We start from the raw sequence: 25783 nt of genomic DNA on the forward strand, positions 1-25783 counted from the left end.
TTCTGTTTGCTGAAGAAAGACTTCACAGTTCTCTCTGAGGCAACTTTCTCTCCTGCTGAGTGGCTGCATCACTCACTGCTGCATTCTGCAGCAGCCTCTGCTCTTTCCGATTAACTCACCGCTTTGCCCTTGCACCTACATATTTACATCAGCATTAGTGCCTCACTCACCCCTAAGGAGTTAACTGCTTTTATTACTCGATCTGCTTGACATTCAGGATGAATAGGAAACGGCTCGCCCCTCCTCTCCGACAGTATTTTCGTGCTCTTTAAATCTCTGTGCCCCGGGCTGCCTGCAGCCTGGCACACTGCATGTCGCCGGAGGGTCATGCACGGGGGCACCCGTGGGACATGAGCACAGAGCTGCTGCAAAGCGGAAGCCCTGCGGGCACATTGAGAGGGCAAGCTGCCTCGCACCATGCCCTCCTTCGATGAGGTGTTGAAGGAAGCCGGGGAATTTGGAAGATTTCAGAAAAGGGTCTTTTTCCTCCTTTGTCAGACAGGCATCACTTTTTCATTCCTATTTGCCAGCGTGGTTTTCCTTGGGCAGGTGCCGGACAACTATTGGTGCCGGATACCTGGGGCGGCTGATTTAAGTGAAAAGTGCGGCTGGACGCTGGAAGAGGAGCGAAACTTCACAGTGCTGCCCCTGCTGCTGCTGGTGAATGGCTCCTCCGGTGGGCGCTGCGAGCGTCTGGATGTGACCTGGGATGCGGCTGCCGGCTGTGCCAGCCCCCTCAGCCACCGCCTCGATGGTAGAGTGGGCAGCCCACCACTCGCCACCTGCCAGGACTCCTGGGTGTACCAACAGCCCCACGCCTCCATTGTCAGCGAGGTAAGGAAAGGCTCTGTCTCCACCTCAGCGCTTCCCGCGCAGGGTGGGATTGCAGTAGGAGGACCTAAGGATGAGTCACTTCTTCAGGCACTGATTTTCCTTACTGGGTTGGCTTTGGTCCCACCAACGGATCAGGACAAAGAGTGAGATCAGGTGTCAGTGTCAAACTTCCAGGGAAAGGTGAGCTGAGCTGGATGGTGCCTCCTCTTACTGCTCTCTTTTGCTGGAGGGATTTGATGTTAAAACAAAGTGATACCCTTGTGGCTGGGGCTGCCTGTGACCAGGTTGGTCCAGCAGCATGTGTTCTCCACGTCTCCAGTGATGAATGCTGAGCTCTGCAGGTAGCAGTGAAAACTGGCAGCTGGCTCCCTTCTGAGATCCAATGGGAATCAGCTGAGACTGTTGTGTATACTAAAGAAAAAAGCAACACATCCATGCTCAAAGCTATCATTTAGCTTCTCTTGAAATGTCAGAGTGCCACCAAGTACCTGTTACCACTGCTGGTAAGCACATGTAGGTACGGTGACATTCGTGAGGCTGTTAAAAGCCACGTGCAATGCTGTCCTAGAAAATCCTCTGTGCAGTCTGTAATAGTGAAGTAAGTGTACAGTAGACCTCTCCAATTGTGTCACCAATGCAGTGATGAAAAATTACTAGTGTGCTTCGGGAAGTGAGCAGGAAATAATCAAGGTGCAGTGCAAAACATGGCAACATAGCTGCTGGCTGTAGTTCCTGCCTGATTCACCAGCTTTGACTGTGCTGGAGCTGTGCCCCTGAATTGCAGAGTAGGGTACAGCAAGTGAAGCCTTGAGCAAACATGAGGCAGAAAGTGGTGCCCACCTCAACCTTTCAACTTGCTACTCTGCCAGTCCAGCTGAGACACTGCTGCTCACAGTTCTCAGGGTCTTCAGAGTAAAGTTTTGTGCCCTGAACACTGGTTTTTGTGTGCCACCACCAAAATTAGGCTGCAAGTGACAGGTGGGAGCTGGTGTCTAAACCTGGCCTTGGCTGGTGGTAATAGCGACAGGAAGGTGAACGCTGCTGGGCTGTGGCAGGGAGGCTGTGCTGCTGGTGTGAGGCATGCTGCTGGTGTCAGGACAAGTGTAGGTCCTGGTGTCTCCTACCTAGGAAGCCGTGCTCACCAGCTACCTGGTAGCTTAAGAGGAGAAAAAAAAAAAAAAAAGGAGATTGCTCCATCAGATTTGCTGTGGCATGTGAGTTGTGCCAACAGGACTGTGTTCAGAGGTTATTTATGGCCTTAACCCTTTCGATTTTCCAGATGCATTGAAACACTTGGCATGGCTTAGAGAAAACGAAACCAGTGTCTGTGCTGCCACTGTAAATGGGAGAGAAAGGTTGAATGTTCACTGGCAAACCCTGTGCACAGCTGCCTTTCCTGTGCCTTTCCTTTCCCCGTGCACTTTCCTGCCTTTGTCCTGGGGCACTGCCAGGGCTGTGTAGAGCAGGAGGGACGCGAGTTTGGGGAAGCACTCCTAATGTGCCAAGGGAACAAATTGAGAAAAACAGAAAGAAAGGGCTTGTGAGTAGCAGGGGGCAGAAATGCCTGTCCCTGCACAGGGACATCAGATCACACTAGCAGTGTCACCGCAGCTCCAGGGTGGTGGGACACCTCAGTGCTTGCGCTCTTCACAGTTTTGCAACATTTGCTGGACAACTCATAGCCCATGAGGCTCAGTTTCTTCATGTAGTAAGGAAACCTGTGACATGCATATCCCAGTTGAATAGCTGCTTTGAGATCAGCTATTAAAGGATCTTGATTTGAGATGATTTAAGTCCCAGTTTTAATTTAGTCTCCTTTTACTCATCTGAGGTGCTAACAAATAATGACTGAATTTAAGTAATCTGTAATCTGCTTAACCAGATCAATAAACACCTTCTCCTTTTCTCATGCATCTGCTATTAAATGCATCATTTTGTCTATGTATGTGCAGAAATTTTTTTGTTTCTTTCAACTACCTGAAGAATTCCGGTACCTTATATCTGCTCCTGTGTCTGCTGGGGAACAGAGCAGGGCTTTTGTCCTTCCACATTTGGGAAGAGCAAAATCTATTCAGAAATCATCATAGGAGCAGTGCTTAGCAAAGCCTGTCAGTATGGCTTAGTGACAGGTAAGAGAGCAATGCTAAGGGTTTTCTTTTAAAATCTTCTGATGTCCACAGGCCCTGAGAGGTGATCCACCCAGGTCATGGTGGAGTCATCCACTGGCACTGTGGTGCTTGAAGGAGACTTAAGCAAAGTGCACTCGGGATGATTTAAAGGTTTTGAGATACCAGCAAAGGCCTCACAATGTGAGAAACTTGGCTGAGATCCCTCTAATGTGGTAGTGTCTTTGATGATGGGTCTGAGTAGATATCTGAGCCAAGTATAATCTTCTCCCATTCAACTTGATGAAGTCTTGTGCAACTCCATGTATAAACGGGAGGCATAACTGTGTGTATCATGTCATGGTTTTGACTGGCATAGCCATAATTTTCTTTGTAGAGGTTGGTATGATGCTGTGTTTTGGATTTCTGATGAAAATAGTGATGATAATAATACACCAATGTTTTAGTTGTTGCTGAGCAGAGGTACACAGAGCCAAAGACTCTTTGTTTCTTTTGCTGCCCTGCCAGCGAGGAGCTGAGGGTACACAAAAAGCTGGGAAGAGACACAGCCAGATTTGGTGACCCAGGCTAACCAGAGGAATATCCTATGCTCAGCAGTAAAAGGTAAAGAAGGAGGATGTTTGGAGTGACTGGCATTTGTCTTACAGCTGCTACCTATGCTGAGTACTTAGGATGAAAGCGTAATGGTTTGCAAAGTACTAAATATTTTATTCAGGCATTTTGGTGATGATGACTTACTTCTTCAGGCATGCTCATGAATTACAGTCACACCTGTAGCTTGGATTGCCTGTCAAGGTGCATGAAAGCATGAGGAAAGTCTGGGTGCTCAGATAAACAGCTACATCACAGCTGGTATATTTCGGGCTTATTAGCAGCCTGGGTTGGCAAAAGTTCAGCAGAAGGGACTGATCCCAATCTGTCTTGCCTGCAGCAAGTCTCCATGACACAGATGATGTTGTTTAAGGACCTGGCAGCAATTTATAGTCAAAGTGTGAGGTCTGAGGTGGACAAATGATAATTCAGATGTATCCTGTTGCACCTGCTGTGAATAAATCTTTTTACTCCTCTGCTTGCCTCAGAAAATAAGTCAGCCAACATTTGCAGAACCTGTAAGTAGGCCAGAAATGTTTGTTTCAGTTTCTGCAGTCTCTTATCTCAGGGGATAATGCAGCAGTCCAGCTCTGGCTGGAGATAGCACAGCTGGTCTTTTTGCTCTCCCTCTCTGAAACAAGAAACAACACCCTTGAAGCACTGATCTAGTGTGATCATTGTTGCTGGCACAACAGTACATTGCCTTATTTCCACCATCACTCTGGGATTAATATTAAGCAGCGAAGGGAAGGTGGAAAAAAGCAGACGCGAGCTCAGACAGAAGTAATAGCTAAATTTCCTACAAAACTCGCCACTTTCCCTGTGTGAGAGGGGCTGGAGCTGTTCCTTGCTTTTACATCTGTGGGGCCATGTTTCCGTTGTCTCAGTTGAGCTAGCTGGTACTGGTTGAGGGTTTGGGCCTTGGTTTGTCATACTGTTTTTTGTACAGATGCTGTTTCTTAAGAGATTAGATGTTTCTCTGGGAGCAGAGTAGAGGCTGGCTCCATTTGTCCTGTTAGGTGCTCAGCTTGAAATAAGACATGGAAAATGACTGTGTTCTGTAGCACTCTTTCCGAATCTTTTACAAAAAGATTTTCTCCCTTTCCTCTGTGTGTGTTTGCAGGGCTTTCATTGTATTAAATATGTGTTGAAGATAGCACTTTGGCTGTCCAGAGGATGTAAGAGATGAGAGAAGAACTGCCCAACGGCAAATAAACAACTCCAATTTTCCTTTTGCAAATAAGCAGTAAATTGTCTTAAACTCTTTGTTGCTGTTTAGCCATTTGTATGGATGCCACTTAACACACATGTATATGTTTTAACCATGCTGTTGAAACTGAGCTGATGGATTACTGTAGGTCTCTTTCATCAAATGATGGGTGAAACTCCTCATTGGAACTTTACTGTGACAGGTAAAAAAGAACTTCCAAACTCCTGCACAAAAATGCAGTGCTTTGAGGAGCTTTTAATGAAATGTTGTCATTTAAAGCAGTGCATCTCTGCAGGTAGAGGTGTGCTGAAACATTTTGGGACTTGGTGCATAAAGCCTCCTTGTATGGGAGCTGCTGAGTCACAGCCTGAACCACTGATTGAGCACCTGGGGAAATGACCCGGTCAGTCCTGGGAGAACAGGTGAAGGCAATTCAGCAGTGTGACCAGAAGGGGTGAAGCCTGGCTGCACCTCCTTAGACCTCCTTTAAGGGCTGACTGCTCCTGGGGAAGGTGCTTTTTCTGGAGATCCCTTCTTGATGAAGCTTTCTCCTCCAAACTTAAAATCTTGTGATACAGGTGAGCAATCTTCATCCCTTCCTTCATAGCAACTTTCTATTGTGCTGGTCCTACTGTTGTTGCACCTCTGTTGTAACACCTTTCCCATCATATTGATCTGTCCAATTGTTACATCTCTCAAATACAAGGAATTACAAGTCTGCTGTTAGCCTTCATGTCCAGCTGAAATGGAAAAAGCTTGTCTCTTGCCAAGCCTATGAGGAAATATGAGGTTGCCACAAATTATGTTTTGTGATTCTAAGTCAAATAGGAGTGTTTATTCTGTTCTCATCTCAGCCAGTTCCCACTCCTTTTATGAGAACTTATTCTCTGATGATCTGCAGAGGTCCAGTGCAAAACCTCTTCCTTATCACAAAATGATCTAGCCAAGGTAGTTTGATGTTACTTTGGAGATCAGTGAAAAAGTGTACCAGTATTTCTCCTTCAGTCACACCAAGGGGCGATTCTGCCTTGCGATTTCATGTTAATGTTCTGGATGTTCCAGTTCTTAATGACTGGAAAGACATCCATCACTGGGATGTTCTTCTAAGCTGGACTTAGAACACCCACCTGCCTGTACTGCTAGGCCATCAGGGTAGGAGGGACTGATTTCCCCGCTCTAAGGATACTATGGAGGGGGATATCCTGAAGAAGATAGTTCCTATTGCTTGTCTCACCCTCAAATGCCGAAGGAGGACTGAACACAGCCCTGCTCACTCTGATGTCTCCCAAAAGTTTCTCTAGGATATTGTCCCAAATTTTGCAGCAGATGAGACATGCTGGTGCAGCCATGGAGTAGCACTTCTGAAAGGAAACCCCACACGGATCCTAGTTTGCTGAGGTCTGTATGGCACTCAGCAATGAGCCATCACTCTCGCATCTCTTCTGCAGATGTGAGCTATAGCTCTTCTTCCCTGGGAGTCCTAAACTTGAAAGTTCAGGAAAACAAAACATTAAAAAAAAACAACCAGTCAGTTGTGGTCTAGACAGATAGAGCTCTGGAGTTTTTGATTCTCAACATTACCAGTTTTCAAAAACATGCTAGATCACAGGAGGGGGTAGTTAGAATTTTTTTGTTTTGCTATGAAAAGAATGTGTACTGTCAATGAATGGGCTCTCCACTGATTTCGTTACAAGGATTCCTTGATGTCACCAGATGTATTAATGCAATTGCTCCTGGTTGGCAGATTTCTCAGTGTGGACCCTATCTGCCTGTGCATGGGCACAGCCTATGTGATGATGGCACAAACATCAGCTAGTGCCTGGAGGGGCACATGTCCTATCCTGGAGCAGTGAGGAGGCACCACTCCTTTCCTTTTTTTTGGAGGCTGCTAGACAGGTACATGAAGACGTTTTAGCAAGGAGGTGTCATACAGGAGTACTACTGGCTAAATGAAGTCACTGAAATCCTGGGTATATAGATGCAAATACTTTTCCAGTGATAAATAGGGGAATAACTATTAGGTAAAACTAAATGTCTGAAGGCAATTAAGTAAAAAGAAGACTTCTAGAAGACATGCAATTCTCTTATAACTGTTAAATTCTCCTTTAAAGATAGTTTGCAGATGAAAAGGAAGACATTTACAGGATAATAATTGCTAGCTGCTAGGTCAAGCTAAAAGAAAAGCTTCAAGAGTGCTTATCTGTACCAGAAGTTATGTAAATACATTAAAAATGAACAGGGCATGGGACTAATTCAGGTGTCTTCACTAATTTCTTCAGAAAGAACACAGTTTCCTAGAAGTTTTTTTTCCTGTTTGCAAGAATATTTAAAATATTTGACTATATTATTAGCCAGAGCTAGTTTCATCTGTGTTCTGTCTGTCATCTGAGAGTGATATTGAGATGAAAGACTGTTCTCCAGTAAATACGTTTTTCTCTGAATGTTTCTGCATGTGTTCTCCCACTCTTTTTAACTGCTTATTCACACTGCCTGTTTATAGCAAAGAGAGATCAAATTAATTAAAGATTAAATATATATTATTTGCAAAAGTATATATCAAAAATACATGGTTCTAGAACCAGGGCCTGGGTAGGGCATGGTGCTGCTCCACATGGCCACCCAAGGGCCCATTGCTGCTATGGGCCTTGCAGGTTTTTTACTTTGGGCAAGGTGATGGTGCTTGGTGGCTAGTTCACAGCTGGCATGTTGGAGCTCACTCTTCCCTGACTGTGGTGCTCCTAAGTTACTTTTGCATCTTTGGAAATTTCTCTCCGTGCTTCGAAGGTTGGCATGGCCTTCCTACGATCACAGCTCTGCAATGTATCAAGGGGTGTGGTGGGGCACTTTGGGAAGGAAATGACTGAAACAGGAGTAAGGGGGTCACCTCACTAGCGCGTTGTCATCTCAGGCACCTTGCTGAGCTACCTGTGCATGGTCAAGGGCAGGAGGCAGGCAGCGCCAAAGGAAAGTACCCTGGCTCTTAACTATGGACACCTCCCCTGGGATGGGTTGCATCTGCTCTGACAGTGCCCTGATGACTGATTCAGACAGCCAGCTTGCTACACTGGGGTGAGACAATCTTACTGTAAAGAGTGGGGATTTTGGTACCAAATGTCAACAAAGAGGTCATGTTTGCTTTCAGAGAACAGTTCTTCAGCCAGAGCTCCATGTGTGTCAGTAGCTGTACAATTGTAAACAGGTTTGAGGTCAATTATTCGCCCCTTCCTGGGAGAACTGGTATGTCAGCTAGGGAAAACAGTAATACCAATACAGCTTTTAAGTGTAGAAATCTTGGGCTTGGTCTCTGAAATCAACAACTGAATTCAAGGGAGAACTATTTTCTTAATGGATTTTGATGTCTGTGTAAGCATAATTTCATTCTGACATTGCTTTGACGGTTTTATTATGTGCATCTTTTAATTTTTTTTCTCACGCTGATTTTATGGGTGTTTCTGGCAGGGCAATAATGCTCTCCGTTTGTTTGCTATTCTTGTGTTCCCTATTTTCCCTATTCTCGCTTTGGCTGTTCTGGCTTATAAGGGGAATCCTCTCTCATGACCATCTTCTGAAGGAATAAGTATCAGAGGACTTTTTGATCTCTAACTCAGGCAATTCTGTGAGGGGCTCTTAAATCTCATCCTGAATTAACCTCTCTCTGCTAATCTATCAGCCTGATATTTCCTTCCAAGGTCTGAATCAGAAGGAGCTGAGCTGTTTGTGTGGTGGTAAGTATTCTTAACCCCTCACAGAAGAGACTATTCACTCTGCAGGCCATGAAGTCAACTTATCTGTTATTCCTGGGGACTGCTGGCAGAGCAGTGTGAGGACTTTGCCTTTCTTGGAGAATGACATATTCAGACTGACTCCACAGGCATTTGCTGGAAGGAGAATAAAGTGGTGTGAAGGCTCATGTGAAGTCACGTTGAGAGCTGGGGCACAGATGCAGGCTGAAGCTGGCTTTCTGCTTTGGGGTCCTGTGAGAGAGATTGCTGCATTGTACAAAAGCTCAGCTGAGCAGCAGCGTTCAGCTCCAGCCTAAACATATTGCCTATGCCTGAAGGCTCAGCTGGCCAGAGGAACCTTACCAAAGGACCTGCTGACCAGGTGTTGTGGTTTAACCCAGCAGATGGCTGTACACTACATAGCCCTTTTGCTCACTCCTACTCTTCCCTGTGAGATGGGGGAGAAAATGGCGGGGGAAAAAGAAGTAGACTCATGGGTTGAGATAAAACTGTTTACTAAGATAGAGAAAAGAAAAAGAGTTATACTTTATAATATATATATTATATATATATATATACGTGAATGTATGTAACAAGTGATGCACCATCAAAACCAACTGATTCCTGCATGTAAGTGAAACTCCAGTTCCAGAGATCTCCTTCCTCATCTTCTCACCTTTGTCCTTCCTGCTTATGTTGTTTCTGTACTGCTATGCTCTGGGGATGATGATAGTCTACCTAGGATGTTTACACTTCTTTCTTGTTCCCACAGTATAACCTTGTGTGTGGCCATGCCTGGATGTTGGATCTCTCACAGGCTATCCTCAACTTGGGCTTTCTGGCTGGTGCCTTTACCCTTGGCTATGCAGCAGACAGGTAAAGTGTTAGCGCTGCTGTCCTTCTATTTGTTTGGAGATGAAATAAGCTGTAGTGACTGCAGTAAGCACACATGACCAGTTTGGAAGTTTAGTGAACTTGGGGTAAACAACTTCAGTCTGGATTAACTAAACCTTGACTTCTTTTTTGGGGAGCAATCTTCAGGCAGTGATATTTCCTGATCATACTTGGACTTTAAAACCAAAATATTGGTTTCCAATGTTTTCTGTACACATCTGGACCCAGGAAGGGTAGAAGGATACAGAATGAAAAGGATGTATTCATAAGAGCTTTCTGGGCTAGTGATTACTGGAAAATATGTAAGGGAACCATTGAGGAAAGCAGCTACTTGAGGAGAAGAGGAGTGAGCACAGTAGGTAACTGTTCACATGCTGGACTCACATGTAGACCATCAAGATCATAACTCTGTACTGTTTTTAACTGTGCTAGGACTGGATGAATGTCGTAGAAAAGATGTGGCTGACAATCAGGCTTGGGCAGCAGCCCACTCTAGAGCAGGGAGCCCCCACTATTGCTACCTATTTTTTTCTTAAAGTGGAAGAAGGAGCCTGGCTTCTGCTTTGTGTTGGTAATTACTCATTGATAGGCAACCTATGCTTTGTCTACGAGCACCCCTGTTCGCTATTATCAGTTATCAAAGAAAAATAAAGGCAGAAATAAAGTATTTTATGAAGAAATATGCTCTGCCAGTGAAGTGGACAGCAAGCAGAAACACTTACAGAATTAACCGGAATGTAAACTCAGAAACCAAACTTTAACCTAGCGAACAAGAGTACTTTTAAGAAAAACTTGATCTTTTCAAGGGATATGGTACTAAAGAATATAGAAAAGAGGAAGAGATGTAATGGCACGGGCAACTTGAGGTATGTTTGTTCGGTGTTTGGTTGTGCAGTTGTAATACTAGTACCTTAAGACTATATGAGAGATATTGCAGCTAATTATTACATTATGTCCAGGAGTACCCATGTATTAATCGTAATGTAACTACAGAGCAACTAGGATTGCTATGCCTTGATGGAGGCACTGCAGGAATGTGCTTTACCCAAGGCATTAGACTTTTCTTTCTGAAAAAGAAGAACTTAGACTGAGAAGAACTGACTGAAATGAAAATAACTTCCTATCCTGATTATTGTCCCATAGCAATTCTTTCCAAGAAATCTTTTGAACAAAATGAACAAACATACTAATCCTTTCTGGTAATATAAACAACTGTATCAGCTTTCAGTTTCTTTTTAAAACCATAGCATTAACAACACTAGAAAAGATAGAAATGGAAATTCTTGTTGTGTTCCAAGGACGTGATTGCTATTAAAATTATAGGGAGGTTTTATTGTGTTTTTCTTTTGCTTCTTTTCCCTTTTTTCTTCTGGAATTGTGGCTTACCTTCAGCACACCCTTTAATAATGACACTTTGTTTGCTGGAAAATGAGAGTCATGAAAAAGTTAGGCAGACTTGAGAACCAAGTGGTCTTAAACCTGAAAAAACAAACAAACAAAAAAAAAGCAACACTGGAAAATTAGATAGGGTGATTAAGGAAGTAATGGCTTTTTTTCACAGAGCTGGCTACAATTACAACTAAGAGATTAATCTGTGTAAACAGAATTCCCTCCCTCCTCCACACACACGCACAAATTTTTCACTTATTTCAACTAAATCAAAACTACAAACTGTGACTTAGGTGCCATAGTTTAGCTACAATATGATCAGCAGTTGTCTAAAATAAAAGAGAATCTGATGAGAACATCTCCAGTTTTAAAATTCAGTGATAACTACCATGGAGAAAAGAGCCACGTATCCTGAGGGCCAAGACTGCAAAGTTTCAGGCAGCTTCCATTTGGAACAAGGCACGTCTCAAAAAGGCACCTTTGAATTTAACATTCAAATGAGATGGTACACTCTATTGACTATCATGATTTGTATTTTCTTTTTTTCAACAGATATGGCAGAATCCTCATCTACCTTCTCTCCTGCCTTGGGGTTGGGATATGTGGTATTATAGTGGCTTTTGCACCAAACTTTAGTCTATTTTTGATCTTCCGTTTTCTCCAAGGTGTCTTTGGGAAGGGAACCTGGATGACATGCTATGTGATTGGTGAGAACTGTTATCTTCCATTTTTCTTTTTCTGACTCAGAAAAGTGAGGGAATGAGGAATGGAGGACAAGGAGTCTGGTTATCCCTGCTCTTGATGATAATTTTTCCTTGATCAAAAGGGATGACAAATAATCCGAGTCCATTCTATGTAATGCATTTATTCTCAGTGACAAGGTGGATGCATGCAAATTGTAACTTGGTATGATCCTGGGCTGGGCTCGTGTTGGAACTAATGACTGTTTCCCCAGATATATAGTCTGCATGCAAAACATGCCAGGAACCCTTATAGAAGCTCTACAAAATAGTTTCCTTACCTGACAATGTCTGCTCACTTACTGGTATGATTGCAAGTGCAAACTTGTTTCAATACTGAGTACAGATATGAGATGGGTATGAGCAGCAGCATACATGCTTACTTGACCTCATGAGATCTCATGGAGAAGAGCAAGGAAGAAATAATGCGTAAGGGCAGCCTAGAAAGAGTGACGTCCTTCAGAACTGTTCTGATTCTCCTTTCATATGTGTCACCACACTATTTGTGTGTAGCAGGTCAGAGGAAATTCAGAAGCAATGCAGCTTTTCCTGTTGACAGGAATACTGTCTGACATATGGGCTTGCACATGTTTCATAAACACACATTCACAAAATAAAAAAGTCCAGCAAAGGATTAAAAAAAAAAGGCTATGTTTGTTCTAGTAAATAAAGCAAACTGTAGACCATATCTTAGCCTCAGAGAAATCAGTGTGGCGGAGCTAAACTCTCTTCCCCATGGAAGTTTTGTCCATATTGACTGTAAGTGCGGCCCCTGCCTGAATGATCCCTTGATCTGGAGCATGAGCCAAAATTATGTGAGGGAGAATGCAAACAACTGCTACTAATTGTGATGCAGTCTCAAGACCTTGGTCTGTCCCTGTTTAATTTGTTAGTAAACGTGCAGTCAGAGACCTCTGGCCAAAGAATGGTGGATAAGTTAATGGGGTGGTACCAGTACCACTCATGTTTGGACATACCTGGTGACAGTTTATACAGCTGAAGGAAAAATGCTGGGCTAGCTAGACAGACTGACCTGAACTGATACAGTACCATTCTTCCTTATGCTCCACTGCTGACATTTTTTTTTTTTTTTTTGAGCTAGATTTGTTTCTGTTTTGTTCATTTTGGCTTTCTATCTGCTCAGTGACAGAGATTGTTGGTTCTGATCAGCGGATCGTTGGGATTGTGATACAGATATTCTTCACCTTGGGAATTATGCTTCTCCCTGGAATTGCCTACTTGGTTCCCACCTGGCAAGGGATCCAGCTGGCCATTTCACTGCCCAACTTCCTTTTCCTACTCTACTACTGGTAACATTGCAGTCATTGCTCTTGTTGCTATTGCTATTAGAACACCTTGAGACCACCGCAGCGGCTCAAAATCTCTAGTGTGCAAGATGTAAATTAGGAAGGAGATCTTGCATGTATATACATGTACTCACATGTACATACTAAGCCATATATCCTTTTCCTGCATGTTGTACTGTTTCTTCAAAAGTTTTCTGTCATTGCCATGGCACTTTTAGACTGTGATTAATCTTAACTGCAAGCAAGCAGAAACTGAAACACTAATCTATGGTCTTGTGTTGGGCACAGTTTATAAAATATGTATGAATATAGCTAGAAGCTTGCTGGTCTGCCTGTTCTTGAAAGTACACGTGGTTAATGTTGACTTTCAGTGTACCTTGCTGTTCTACCAACAACCTGTTGGTTTGTTGGTTACTGTACTTGATGTACGAGGTGCAGATAAGTTAGATTTCTTACTTTTGAACTTTGCTAAGCATTGACACGGTCTGTTTCCTCCCTTCTTCCCCTCAAGGATGACATATTGTGTGAGAGACTGAGGAGTTTTCTCTTCTAAAGATTGAAAAAATCAGTGTATGAAAGGGTATAAAAGCAGGCAAAAGTCAAAGGACTTTACTTAAGCTTTTAACAGGCAAAATCCCTGTTGATGACTTCTCTGTTTTTACAGGGTTGTTCCTGAATCTCCACGTTGGCTTTTGACACGCAAAAAGGGAGAGAAAGCATTAAAAATCATGCACGACATTGCAAAACACAATGGAAAATATCTCTCACCGCATTACTCTGAGGTACTGTCATCTGTCTGAGCTAGATTTTTTTTTTTCCTAAGATTTTTTTTAATCTTTTGAAAGTTCAATGTGATTTGTATGGTGGGCAACACTCGAAGCATCACACCAGAACAAGATTTTCGTCTCCATACTTGGGTTGTTAAGTGTAGGAGTGTTGGAAAGTGCTACTGGCTAGAAAGACAAGGACTGAAAAAAAGTTTGAAAAACAATGAATGAAGTCTCTCATTTGAAACATGCCTACTTCAAAAATCTGCAGGTTACTAGCCTAAACACTGGCTGTATGCTAACAGTATTTCAGAAATTTTCTTACTGAAAAGAAACTACTTACAGAAAATGCCCATCCATGAGCATAGAGTAGTATCCATAATGCCTACGCATTCATTCTTACATGTATGCAAAATTATCATGTGTAAGTTTGAACTAGAGTTTCCCTGAGACTAAGGGCGAAGACGTTAGGATGGTAGTGTTTAGAGAGGACTAGTTTGTCCTGTCCTCTCAGGAAGGGTTATAATCTGTGCTTTGTAGTTGGCATCCTGGGTTCTGACAGATTGGTATCTCACAAAGTTATTTCCCGTTGCTTTCCTTTAGAAAGGGAGGAACTGAGATTTATCTGAGCTTTTAAAAAAAAAAAAAAAAAAAAAAAAAAAAAGTGGAAACACTTCACAAAAATCCTATAATATTGTTCTGGATGAACCCCAAGCAAGTTTAATACTTTCTTCCTTAAACACCAGACATCTCTTTCAAATGCACAGGATTTTATTTATCTGCTAAGAAATGTGCTCCATAAATCGGTCACTCAGCTGAAGCTGTTCTGCTAATTCAAGAGCATTCCTGCCCCCATAACTACAGACTTTGCAAGAAGCATACTAGAAGTCTGCAAATATGGAAGTATTATAGAAATGCCAGTTGGTTTGTACTTTATATTCCATTGTATTTCCACTTCATTAAGTGTCTGTTAATGACAGCTCAGGCAAATTAATCTTAACACGGCAGGCTTTGTAGAGAAGCAGGGCTGTGACCTATGCTGTGCCTCTTGAGATATATGTCTCTAGACTAATGATTTTCTAAAGTCAAAACTAGACATACTATCAGGGATTAGTGTGCTGAACCACACATTTCCACAGCCAGATGCTTTATTTATAAGCAACTTAAGTACCATAATGTTGCTGTAATTAAGTTTTTGTATGTTACATTGTTCAGGGGAGCAGTAATGATTGGGGGGGGAGGGGGAGGAGGGTGGAGTTTTTCAGGGAAAAAGTTATACTTCTGTGGCCAAGAAATTGAATATACAGAATAAAACTGTTGTATGTTAGTGAAACAATGTCATTGAGGGAGATTTGAGGAGAAGTAATAGCTTAGGCCAGCGATTAGTGAGCCAAGTCACCAGTGAAAGCAAAAGCATGAATGTAATACCAGCCAAGATCAGGAAATCACCCTAAGCTGTCCTACAAAGCAAAATGAGCTGTGCTGAATTAGCCTTTGGTACAACAAAAGTGCAGGTTGAAACCAATGAGAGATAAGTAAACTGAAAAGGGCTAACTAATGAGAAAGAAATGGGTAACTCTGCTCATTGTGCTTTGCTGGGGCAGATATCCCAGTGAGGTTCACCTGTCCAGGTCAGCATTACCCAGTGCTGAGCATGGCCAATGATGGGAAAAGCTTTGCTGCTGCAGCTCTCCCTCTGCATGCAGCTCCTGCACCCTCTTCCTCCTTCCCCTCTCTGGACATATCAGCATATTCAAAGTGTCACATCAGAATGCAGACGTCTTTCCTAGTTTTTGCTATAAGTCATATTTAATTTCTTTCAGAAGTGTTCCACCTCATGACCCTGAGGCACTCATAGCTGCAGCAAATTATCCCAGCTTCAAGCTGAATCTGTTCCTGGGACCTTTTCAGTATGCAATGTGTCCTCTTTGTTGCTGTGCCCAGAGGAGAGACAGTATCTCCAGGAAGCACGTTAGCAGAGAAGTGGGTGCATTTCTCACATTAACTCGCATCAGAGTTCTCATTCACATTGCAGCTGCAGAATTTCAGGTAGAGAAGTGCAAGTGTGGAGAGATGGGGGTGAGAAGCATTATCTTTCATCATATTTTGGCTAAGATTATCCTGTCCCTATACAGCAGTTTCATTGCCTGCATCCCTTGTATGGCTCTGGATGCATCAGCCTTGTGTTTTTACTGGCACACAGAGAACACAGATGACCTTTGTATAAAAACAGATAAACATTACTTTCTATTGCTCTTTGAGTTATGACATTGGCACAGTTCAGCTCTGTACAGAACTCATTAACTTTGTTGAATATTACAAGCAACTGGGAAAAAGGACTTATAATTATCTTACTATTTATTTTTCATGCTAATTGTTTCATACTTGATCTCTATCCAAAAGGAGAATGAGCCATGACTAGTTGAGTAAGAACTGCTTCTTGAGAGAGTCATGGATCAAAATACTCTCTCCCTTTACACACAGACATTTCCAGTATATACATGAGCTTATATGTGTCTCATACATGTGCACACGTTGTTCTGCAGAGTTAAGTATGTGCAGACTTATATGTGTCTGCTATGAGTAGCCTTTGATACTTGTTGCTGAAAAACTGAGATGTAATTCGATGGGACATAAACATGTCATGGAAGTTAATTATAAAACTTCCCACAGAGTCTTCGTATTGTGTATCTTTGGAAACGTGGGCTCTTGTCTTTGAATTCCTGGCTGCACTGATGTGAATAGCAAAGCTCTCCATGACTTCAAGGGAGAAGAAGAGAATTTTCTTCCTGACAAATTGTTGACTCTTCAGTGTTTTATTTCTTCATCTATACAGAATGCTCAGTTATGCTTGGGGTTATTATGACTTTATTGAGTCATTAAAATGTATGGTAGCAGCCATGCTGGATTTATCTTCCATCCTTTGGAGGACTAAAACCATATTTGCACAAAGGCACAGCTGATGGCTGGCAGCCTGCTCTTATAAATCAGTCATGTCAGCTTTGTAACCATATTATGAGCAAGTCTGAGAGCAGTGCAGGAACCCAGCAACCTCAGCCTGCCCTACAAAATGCTCTGGAATGCAGAAGTGGCAGCGCTTTGAAGAAAACTCAGGGCACTGGCTGCAGAAGAAAAGCAAGAGGGAGCAGAAAGGAAGCTCAAACAAACTGTGGCATTTCTCTCTCTACTTAAAAAGTTTTGTGACTCAGTTATGAAAAGTTGTGCTTAAATATGACTGTATAAATCTCACTGGAAACATTTGTGCTTTGTGGTCTGAACAACAAATGCAGAGCAACAGCCATGGGCACAGCCCTGGCTGAGCAGAGGAGATGTTCAGACAGTGCTTTGGCCTTTACCTGTTGCCTCTTCATGAATGCATGTGGTCCTATGTACTTCTCTGTCTCACCCTATCTCCCTGCAGGCCAGGGTTGCCTTTCTGGGAGCCACAGCAGCCAGGCTGCCTGAAGTCCCCCTCAAAATGTACAGCAGGTTTAACTCCATGTTTCCCTCAGCTTTTCTGTGAGATGATGGAAGTTCCAACTGTGGTTGCCAGTCTTTAGGCAGATCCATGTTGGTCTCTGCTTAAAACCTCCTGTATGTTCTCTTCCTCACCTGCAAAAAGAACATAAGAATCAAAGGTCTGCCTGTTGGCTCAGACACCAGCATGTGTCTTAATGTTATGTCTGTAAATATCAGTAGTGGATGCTTAGGGAACAAAATAAGAGCAGTGTCTCGGGCAGGAGTAGCCTGATCCTTCCCATGGTATGTTCCTCAACCTCTGGTCCCTGGCAGGCTTAGGAAACTCCTGGCCAGGTTCTCCTTCTGATTTGCCACGTTTAAAAACTGGTGGCCAAGTCTGCCTCTGTGGATGTGCTTAATAATCCCTTTTTGTCCCTGCTAGTGTTCTGGCTCCACAAAACTCTATGGCAATGCGCTCCAAAGTATAACCAACCAGCCCTTTTCTGTTATTGTTAAACCTTCCAGCTAATTACTTCATCATCTGCCTCATTATAATTGTGCTAGAGGAAGTGTGAGTAGACTTAACCTCTGAGGCACATTAATCCATACTTCACAGGATTTTTTTGTTGTTTCAGGGTAAAAGCCTTGATCAGCATAGTGCTTTGTACTTGAAGTGCCTCTGAATTTCACCAGTTACATTTTGCAACCCCTTCACAGATCTGTTTTTTCTCGCACTTCCTGCTGCCCATCTGTGTCACCAGTGGCCATCCCACAACTCATTGCTTTGCTTGTCCTGTGGCTTTCTCTGCTTGGACTGACCATCGTGTGGACAAAGCTATTCGTTGTCTTTCAAGGGATTCTAAGTCAATCTCTTTCAGTTTGCTATGAGGAAATCATTTTTCCACTCTCAGGTCAAGATTTGAGTTTTTTTTTTCCAATTTTTGCTCTGTCGTTGCTAAGGAAAACCAGCAGCTGAATTCAGTTATAAGCTATTTCTAATAACTACATACTGCTCCAGAGTGCTAGAAGCAGCAAACCAGGCTGTCAGTGTGCTTTCTCACTTAACTGAAATACTGCTGAGCACTGCATTTACTGATACTGTGCTGTCAGATGTCTGACAGCTGGTTCTGCTGTTTGCCTTTCTCCTCAGATCACTGTTAGCAACGTGGAGGTCACCAATCCCTCTTTTCTTGACCTGGTGAGGACTCCTCAGATGAGGAGGAACACACTCATCCTGATGTACGCCTGGTAAGTGGCCATAATCAGTGCTGCTTGTTACACGGGTGGGACATTATCAAGAATAATCCTCTGCTGACTTCTAGGGCATTTCCAGCCATTTGCCTCACAGCACTATTTTGTCTTTGGTGTTTAGGTTCACAAGTGCCCTGATCTACCAAGGGCTTGTCATGCGCCTAGGAATTGTTGGAGGAAACCTCTACCTGGACTTCTTCGTCTCAGGAGCTGTTGAATTGCCTGCTGCTCTCCTAATTTTAATCACAATTGATCGCATTGGCCGGCGCCTTCCCTTCGCAATAGGCAACATTGTGGCAGGAATTGCATGCCTTGTTACTGCCTTCTTGCCAGAAGGTAATTTCCAATTCTTCACTACCTTGGCTTATTTAGGTCAGTGGCTTTTCTCTCTGACACCCCTTCCTTAAACAAGGGCGTGTAGACAAAAGTAAAAGGGGTCTAGTGATGCAGACAGAACTAAGAGTCATGAAACAACACAATTTATTTGCTCGTAGGCTGACCTGAGGTATGGCTCAGTTATATCTTTAATAAACAGTGAACAACAGATGGGCGTGATCTTGGAAAATGTGTATAAAGGCCCTGTACAATTTTGAAGGCACATGCGAAGGAAGAACACACAAACAGGAAGGGAAAATGCATTCACTGACTTGGAAGTCTCTTGATGGAAGAAATCAGTGGTCAGTGGTCTAGCTAAGACACTGTTTGGAGTCCTCTCATTACAAAATAAAACTATACCTGGGAAAATATTATGGCCCTAACCTCTTGAGATCTTCCTCTGGTGTCAGGGCTGTCCTGGTTTTATCAGACTGTTACAGTGGCTCAGTGGTGCCAGATTATTGTGTGCTCTGTCCACTTTCATTCATGCTCTCCCTTTCATCCTCATCCAAGGAAGTAGGGGATGTGGCACACAGCAGGAGTCTGGGGATTGCTGAGGGGGTAGAGGAATGGTATGAGTTTCAATTAAGTAATTCTTGTCTGATTTCAAGGGCATGTAAAGGGTCTGATATCACTTGAAGGCTTCCCAGCACTCCTTCGTTTTCTTTAAATTGTTTTCCCTCCTGTATAGCTGTTATATTGTACCTTCAAGTGCGTATCCACAGAGGGACATTTGGAGATGCTGTGTACTGAGTGTTACCACATCAGCGTGCTTTGCCTCAGAACAGCAAGGAACTGGCAACCAAACAGGCATTAGAGAGGCTCATTCTTCCCAAAGATGTTCCTGTCAGAACAAGCGGCAGTTTCTGCTAACCAAGAGGTTTTAATCACAGACTTTATCAAGGGACAATAGTTTTCTTCAGAAGAGCATGAGGAACCATTTCAAGGGTGTAATGTGTTGACGTAAGCAGGCAGATTTGCAATGAGTGCAAAATGAAATCCTTCAGAGAGGACTGTTTGCTCATCTCTCTCTCAGTTAAGCTCCCTGCAAAGCAGTTCCTCCAAAAGTACTTATTAGTGCATGTTTGAGGACCACTGAAGTCTTTGAATGCTGGGTCTGCTCTCCTGAAGGATTTTGTCCACCATGACTCAGGTTTCTGCCGCTGGGATCCCCTGTGTATAGCCAACATGCTGTGCTTGGCTACTGGCCAGTTCTCTGCTGTGAAGCACTGACATTAGGGCACAGAGGGCCCAATCCTGGTGGCTAAGGTACTCACAGATAGGATATCTGAGGTCCCAGTACTGCTTCAAGTAAAATGTTTGCACAGATGGAAAAAGCTGCATCAGCACTTTGTGAAAGCCTAGTCATGTTGGGGTGGTCACACAGGTCAGAACCCCTGGCTCAGGGAGGAGCTACACTTCTCCCAAGGGGTCCCTATGGACTGAAGGGGAACCAGGCTGAGGATGTGGGTTTGTTTTGTTATTTCCAACCTTTGCTTTTCTGGCAAGTGTTTGAAAACAGAGCTTTGCAGGGCAAAGGCAGTTTCACAATGTAAGATGAAATTTGTTGGGGGTCTTGTTTGATTATTTTGGAATGGAAAAACCTCTAAGTATCCATTTGCTGGTTCTGAAAGAACTGAAATGTTTTCTTGTTCCTCCTATTGGAGTTCTGAGAAAATACAATCTCTGCCAGAGCCCTCTCCAGAAGCAGAGCTCCCCTTCATGCCAGGTTCAGGGTTACTGTTTTACTATCCTCCCAGTCTGCTCACTCATGGTGTGTCCACACAGGAGACCATCCTCCTCCGAGGACATTGAGGTACTCCACATTATGTTCTAGGTGCCTCTCCATCAGAGGCTGTTGGCTTTCCAGATGGAGCTGGAGGACTGCTGAGGGGTTTCACATGACTCGGGATGGCTTTGCCCTGCGGCGTGGATGTGGCCATCATGCCCTTTGTACCTGGCTCCCTGTTAAGAGGCAGTGGCCAGAGCCTGAGCAGAGAGAGCCTGCTCGAGTGGCTTGGGGCTGGTTGTGACAGATACAATGCCAAGTGCCAGAGCAGGAGGATGCCTGAGAGCATCAGTGTTAGGAGTGTATCCAATGTGCAATAGATAAAAAAAATTATGAATTGTAGTTAGCCTACTCTAAGGAGAATGATATGCTCTCCTGATTTAATTAGTTGGAAGTTATTTCTGTTTCCCCACAGCAGCATCTCATGATGCTGGAAAGCAGTGAACACCAATATAGGCTGATATCTGCAGCAGTTTAACTTTCAGTCTGGCGTACTGATTCAGCGTTGCTGTGTCACAGCTTTTGCTTACAGGGCTTGGAGCTTTTAGGAGCATGAGAATAGAAACAGCATGTCTGAGTGAGACCTGAGTCCCACCTAAGTCCTGACAAGGAATAACTTGGGCAGACAGGCAGTGAAGATGTGTTCTTCTCCTACCTGTCACACACAGTCATAACTTAGAGGCTGATTTGGCCAGGGGTAGGAACAGCTTTCCAAAATGCTTTTTTCTTGTAAATCCCCAGCTGAGTAGTTGACTCTCCAGTGCCTTTTTCAAGCTTGGTAAGCTGCTGTTGTCAGTGATTTCACATGGCAGGAGTTTTTCTGTCCGTGAGGAAGAATGGGAGCATTGCCAATGACTACTAGTGAGCTCAGAGCACCCAGAAGCAGCTGTAGCAACCAGAGTCTGCTCAGTAGATCCCACTTCAGCCTAATTGGGAAAAGTCTTTGCTGTGCTGCAGTCAGTGCACATATCAAAGTGAAATTCCTGCTGACAGCATTCTGCTGATGCAGTAAAGTCTCCCTCACCAGGGTTTCTTTCTGAATGGACAGATATTCCATGGTTCAAAACCACAGTGGCCACACTGGGAAGGCTGGGCATCACAATCGCTTTTGAAATCGTGTACCTTGTGAATTCTGAGTTGTACCCGACAACACTAAGGTAAGGCAAAATGTTTTTGCTCTGCTTTTCACCATTCCCTATTTCACTGATTTTTAGTACAACTCATTTTTATCCAGAGTTTCCTAACTGAATACCATGCTTCAAGGTAGATGGCATATACTGATGAGATAATTTTGGGGTTAATTGTATTGGATCATCTGCTTGCTAGCATCTGTTAAATATCTGGCATTGCTTTTCTTTTGCAGAAACTTTGGTGTCTCCCTGTGCTCAAGTTTGTGTGACCTAGGTGGGATCATAGCCCCATTTCTGCTTTTCCGATTAGCAGCCATTTGGTTGGAGCTACCTCTGATTATTTTCAGTAAGAATTGATTTGAAATTGACTTTTGGTTGATATATTCTCCTAGAAGAGCTTTTTGCTTAGGGCACTAGTGTAGTGTGTGGCCTCATCTACCCTGAAACCAGCCCTTCTCAACCATCATGCCTAGTGCAAGAGGCTGAACAGCAAATGGTCGAGATCTGGGTGGTTTCACAGCATGCTTTGGAAGATCTCAGGCTCCCTTTGGTATCTGTGTTGAATGATGAAGCTATGTGTGGTGTTTCAAGACTAAAAAACCTTGCAGCTAAGTTGTGTAATGGCAGAGGAGTAAACTTAATCTCTGGACAGTAGCAATTGATGTCCTTGAACAATTTTTATTTTGATATACACGGTTATGATGTGGATGTTGTATTAGCCATAACTTCTTTTTCCTGTAAAAAAAACTCTTTTCCTCAGTTTAATTTTGAAAAAATAAACCCTGCAGAATAAATATGCAGAAAAAAAAATGTATATTTTTTTTCCAACAAGGAGGCTGGAAGTAAACCAGACTCACAAGAGCTATGTGTGGCTGGGAAAAAAAGGAAAAGTTGTAGGATAAAGTGAGAAGAGAAATTGATGCTAATGACAGATTTAGCTTGGAAACATAAATGGAAAGACAAAATATATTTTTTAAAAATCCTATTAATTTAAGAATAGAAGCATATAGAAGTACTGCGATTACATTAGCTAATGCTGAAATACTTATGCTGCTGAAGGATATATAAGATTTGACCTCTAAGATCTCTTACTTTGGGCAATTCAGGCTGCAAATGAAGTCATATTCCTCTTTTTTTTTTTTTTCAGCTCTGTTTTTTTTTGTTTGTTCATTTGTTTTTGTAACAGATGCTCGTTAAATTCACATGAAGGTACTCAATAGGAGGAGGACTAATCAGAAATACCTGTTGTACTTTAAAAATATCCCTTTAACCTTAGTCTGAGTAAGTTTTCCTTATCTGATGAATCCTGAATATAAAAAAGTAACACTTTTAAAAATTGTTTTTGTTTTTCATCCATGCCCATTGCAGGTATTCTTGCAGTTGTCTGTGGGATCCTAGTATTACTTTTACCAGAGACAAAGGGAATCTCTTTACCTGAGACGGTGGAGGATGTAGAGCAACTTTCAGGGTATGCTATGTATTTTCTAACTTTTACCTGATTGAGGTTTCCTGAGGATATTATTCTCCAACCTTGTTGACCACCATAAATTATAGATGTGTTTTGAGCATCCAAGTAAATTCCCTAGTCAGGTTGATACTATGAGCAGATAATTTTTCCTAAATAAATAACAGTGTGAACTTTCCAGTACCACTAAGGCAGGTTGTTAAACAGATCACCACCCCCAAAAACCATAGGGAGATAATCTGTATTTTTCTCACAAATTTTTCCTGTGTACTTCTGGAGGCAGAAAATGATAGTGTACAAGAGATAGACTGCAAAGAATATTCTGCAGTTCTCTGGTCAGGAAAACCAAACATTGCCTCAATTAAAGCGTGCTGTGAATAAGTCCATAGCTTGTGAAAGCTTCCACAGCTTCCACTGAATGAATTTATAACTGAAGACATACAGGCACAGCTTCCCCATTCATAGCACGTGACGAACTAGAATCTTCAATGCACTACAGGCACATAGGGAAAATTTACAGCTTGGCTTGCCTGACAGCAAATTTCTTAATGAGCTAGTGACATAGACTACTGTTTCATACAGTGGGTTTGGATCTTGTGTCAACATTTTAGCACTTCAATACACAACCAAAAAAAAACAAATACAATCGAATGTCAGTACTGTGGCTTGAACTACAACTCTTTTTTTCTTCCTCATTTATGCCTTCTTTTTTCCTTCAGTCACTGTGGTAAATGTGGGAAGAAGAAGAAACACCAGAACACCAATTCTTATATTTGATCTCTAAAGGATGATGTTGAGCAAAGGACTGTGATCCCATACTGGGAATTTCTTCTTCACTTGCCACCACTTTGAAGTTTGCTCCAGGGTATGGATTAAATCCATGTTCTTCTTCCAAGTATAAGGACATTCAAAAAAAGCAGTGTATTCTTCTGTAAATGTGAAATAAATTCATTTTTTCTAAGTGTGTTGTTTCCAGGAAGGAAGCACTTTTTGATTTTGATAGAGAGCAGATCAGCTTAATTGCACTTATCCAGCTCAATGAGCTTTTATTTATTTCTTTATACATTTGAGATGTTTATTGGATGACTTTGAATAACTTTGGAGAGGAAAAGATGAATATGTGAGCCTTTGCCCTTGGACCATCTGGACAAACAGAAGAACTGATGTCTCATGAGGGAGAGCGCTAATCAGGGCAGCCCTTTTTGGATCAGAAGTGATGAGACTGGGAATCCATTCACCCTGGGCTGCTCCTCTTACCCAGCAACACTGCAGCAAAAGCTCTGTCCATTGAAGGTCTTTGTCAAACGTGGTAGCACTCCTCTTCTGTCACTTCTTACTCAGGGCATTAGCTCTGCAGGTCAGATCATCCCATTGCCCATTGGTGCCTCCCCCTAGACCTGTGGTCTTGTGTCCTAGACATGCTAATTTTTTCCATTCTAAAATATACTCTGTCCATTTCTGCAAGCCAAATCATCTCACCCTGACCTGGACCTAGGTGTCTTCCAAGTTCCTTCTTCCCCTCATTGTTACTTGTCATCTTTTTGGTTGAGGATAAGTTATTTGGGATACTGACAGGGATGTTAAGCTGTCTTGGGAAGATGAGCAAGGATGAGACAAGAGCTCTGTTTACAGAGGGAAGCATTAACTCAATCTGGTTGTTTGAAGTTGACCTGTAGCAGAAATGTTTGATCTCTGTCTCTGCAAGCAGATAAGAGGGACACCTCACCTTCCGTTTCATCTGTGTGACCTCCACCTAGTGCTGGGTCCTGGCCAGAGACAGACAATACCCTCCTTATAGTGAAGAACTTAAGAAGATGTGGTGTTTGAACATATCTTGTCATGGACAATGAAGAATTAAACAAACAAAGGAAAATCATTGAGTTGTAGAACCTTATAAGACCAAAAACCAACAGATTTGGCATGAGCAAATTTAGGAGTGTGTCTTAAAACTTCATGCCACAAATGACTGATGATAACATTAAGTTTAATGCAGATGAATTACTACTATTCTATTCTAATTATCTTATGAGCACCAATAGTTTCCCGTGCATGGGGTTTTCCTGTGGTGAATTTACCAGTCATTTCAAGAATTTCTGACTCTCCCTGTCTTTTCTGATCAGCTGCCCATACCACCAACCCCTGTGGAGGAAACTAAGACAGTTAGTAGTAATCTCGAACTCATGTTTGCCTACTCTGAACAGTTAATAATGAAGGGCTTTCTTTCATCCCTATTCTTAATTTTCTGAATGATAGTTCAGAAAGATGCTTGGCAAAAGTCAGCAGTGATTGAGAAATACAAAACTAAATGAACATCTCATAATTTATCTGTCAAATTGGTGATATCTAGAGTATGACCTGAAATTGGAGCGACTGCTGCAAGCAGAAAATCCCTCTTACACCAACATGCTCTTCTACAGACAGCTGTAAGCTCCTTAGGTTGGCTGGCAGAGAACAGCCCTGAACTGGAAGTCATGAGCTTTCACAGCTTGGACCTGAGCAAACCCACTGCAGCGTCTCAGTGTCCAGAGCTCAGCTCTGCCTTCCCGGCAGCCCACCAGCCCCACTGCCCTGGGGAACCTTTTCTTTTAATGCTTCTCCCTTGTGAACTTTTATTTTTTAACCAGTTTCATAATCGCTGTAGCACTCTGAGAAGGATTGTGGAGATCATTTAAAACTATGGTTTGACAAGGAAATGTTAATATTATTTGCCAGCATCTGCTATTTGTAGATGACT

At 42.8% G+C, this 25783-nt stretch overlaps 2 protein-coding genes across 3 annotated transcripts in view; one reads left to right on the plus strand and one right to left on the minus strand.

Annotated features, from left to right (window-relative positions):
* LOC122193772 (solute carrier family 22 member 2-like) overlaps positions 1 to 305 on the minus strand; it is a 28798-nt gene extending 28493 nt beyond the window's left edge. For both annotated transcript variants that reach the window (XM_042894656.1, XM_042894648.1), the window contains exon 1: positions 1 to 305. The gene's annotated coding sequence lies outside the window, so the exon portion shown is untranslated.
* On the plus strand, positions 268 to 24010 carry SLC22A3 (solute carrier family 22 member 3). Its single transcript, XM_042894669.1, has 11 exons — positions 268 to 834; positions 9256 to 9359; positions 11319 to 11473; positions 12651 to 12816; positions 13478 to 13595; positions 18190 to 18287; positions 18412 to 18626; positions 21503 to 21611; positions 21818 to 21930; positions 22953 to 23052; positions 23769 to 24010. The coding sequence occupies exons 1-11, from the start codon at positions 418 to 420 to the stop codon at positions 23824 to 23826; spliced, it is 1653 nt and encodes a 550-aa protein (XP_042750603.1). The 5' UTR covers positions 268 to 417; the 3' UTR covers positions 23827 to 24010.
* The last annotated feature ends 1773 nt before the right edge of the window (positions 24011 to 25783 follow it).

The sequence above is a fragment of the Lagopus leucura genome, unplaced genomic scaffold (genome assembly GCF_019238085.1).
Source record: "Lagopus leucura isolate 7727_CA_CO unplaced genomic scaffold, USGS_WTPT01 Super-Scaffold_73, whole genome shotgun sequence".
NCBI lineage: Eukaryota > Metazoa > Chordata > Aves > Galliformes > Phasianidae > Lagopus > Lagopus leucura.

Excerpts from the sequence above, each read along its gene's own strand:
- SLC22A3 (XM_042894669.1), top strand. The coding sequence starts at position 418 with ATGCCCTCCTTCGATGAGGTGTTGAAGGAAGCCGGGGAATTTGGAAGA. Across the intron at positions 11,474-12,650 it reads GATGACATGCTATGTGATTG|TGACAGAGATTGTTGGTTCT; the intron begins GTGAGAACTGTT and ends CTATCTGCTCAG. Across the intron at positions 12,817-13,477 it reads CTTTTCCTACTCTACTACTG|GGTTGTTCCTGAATCTCCAC; the intron begins GTAACATTGCAG and ends CTGTTTTTACAG.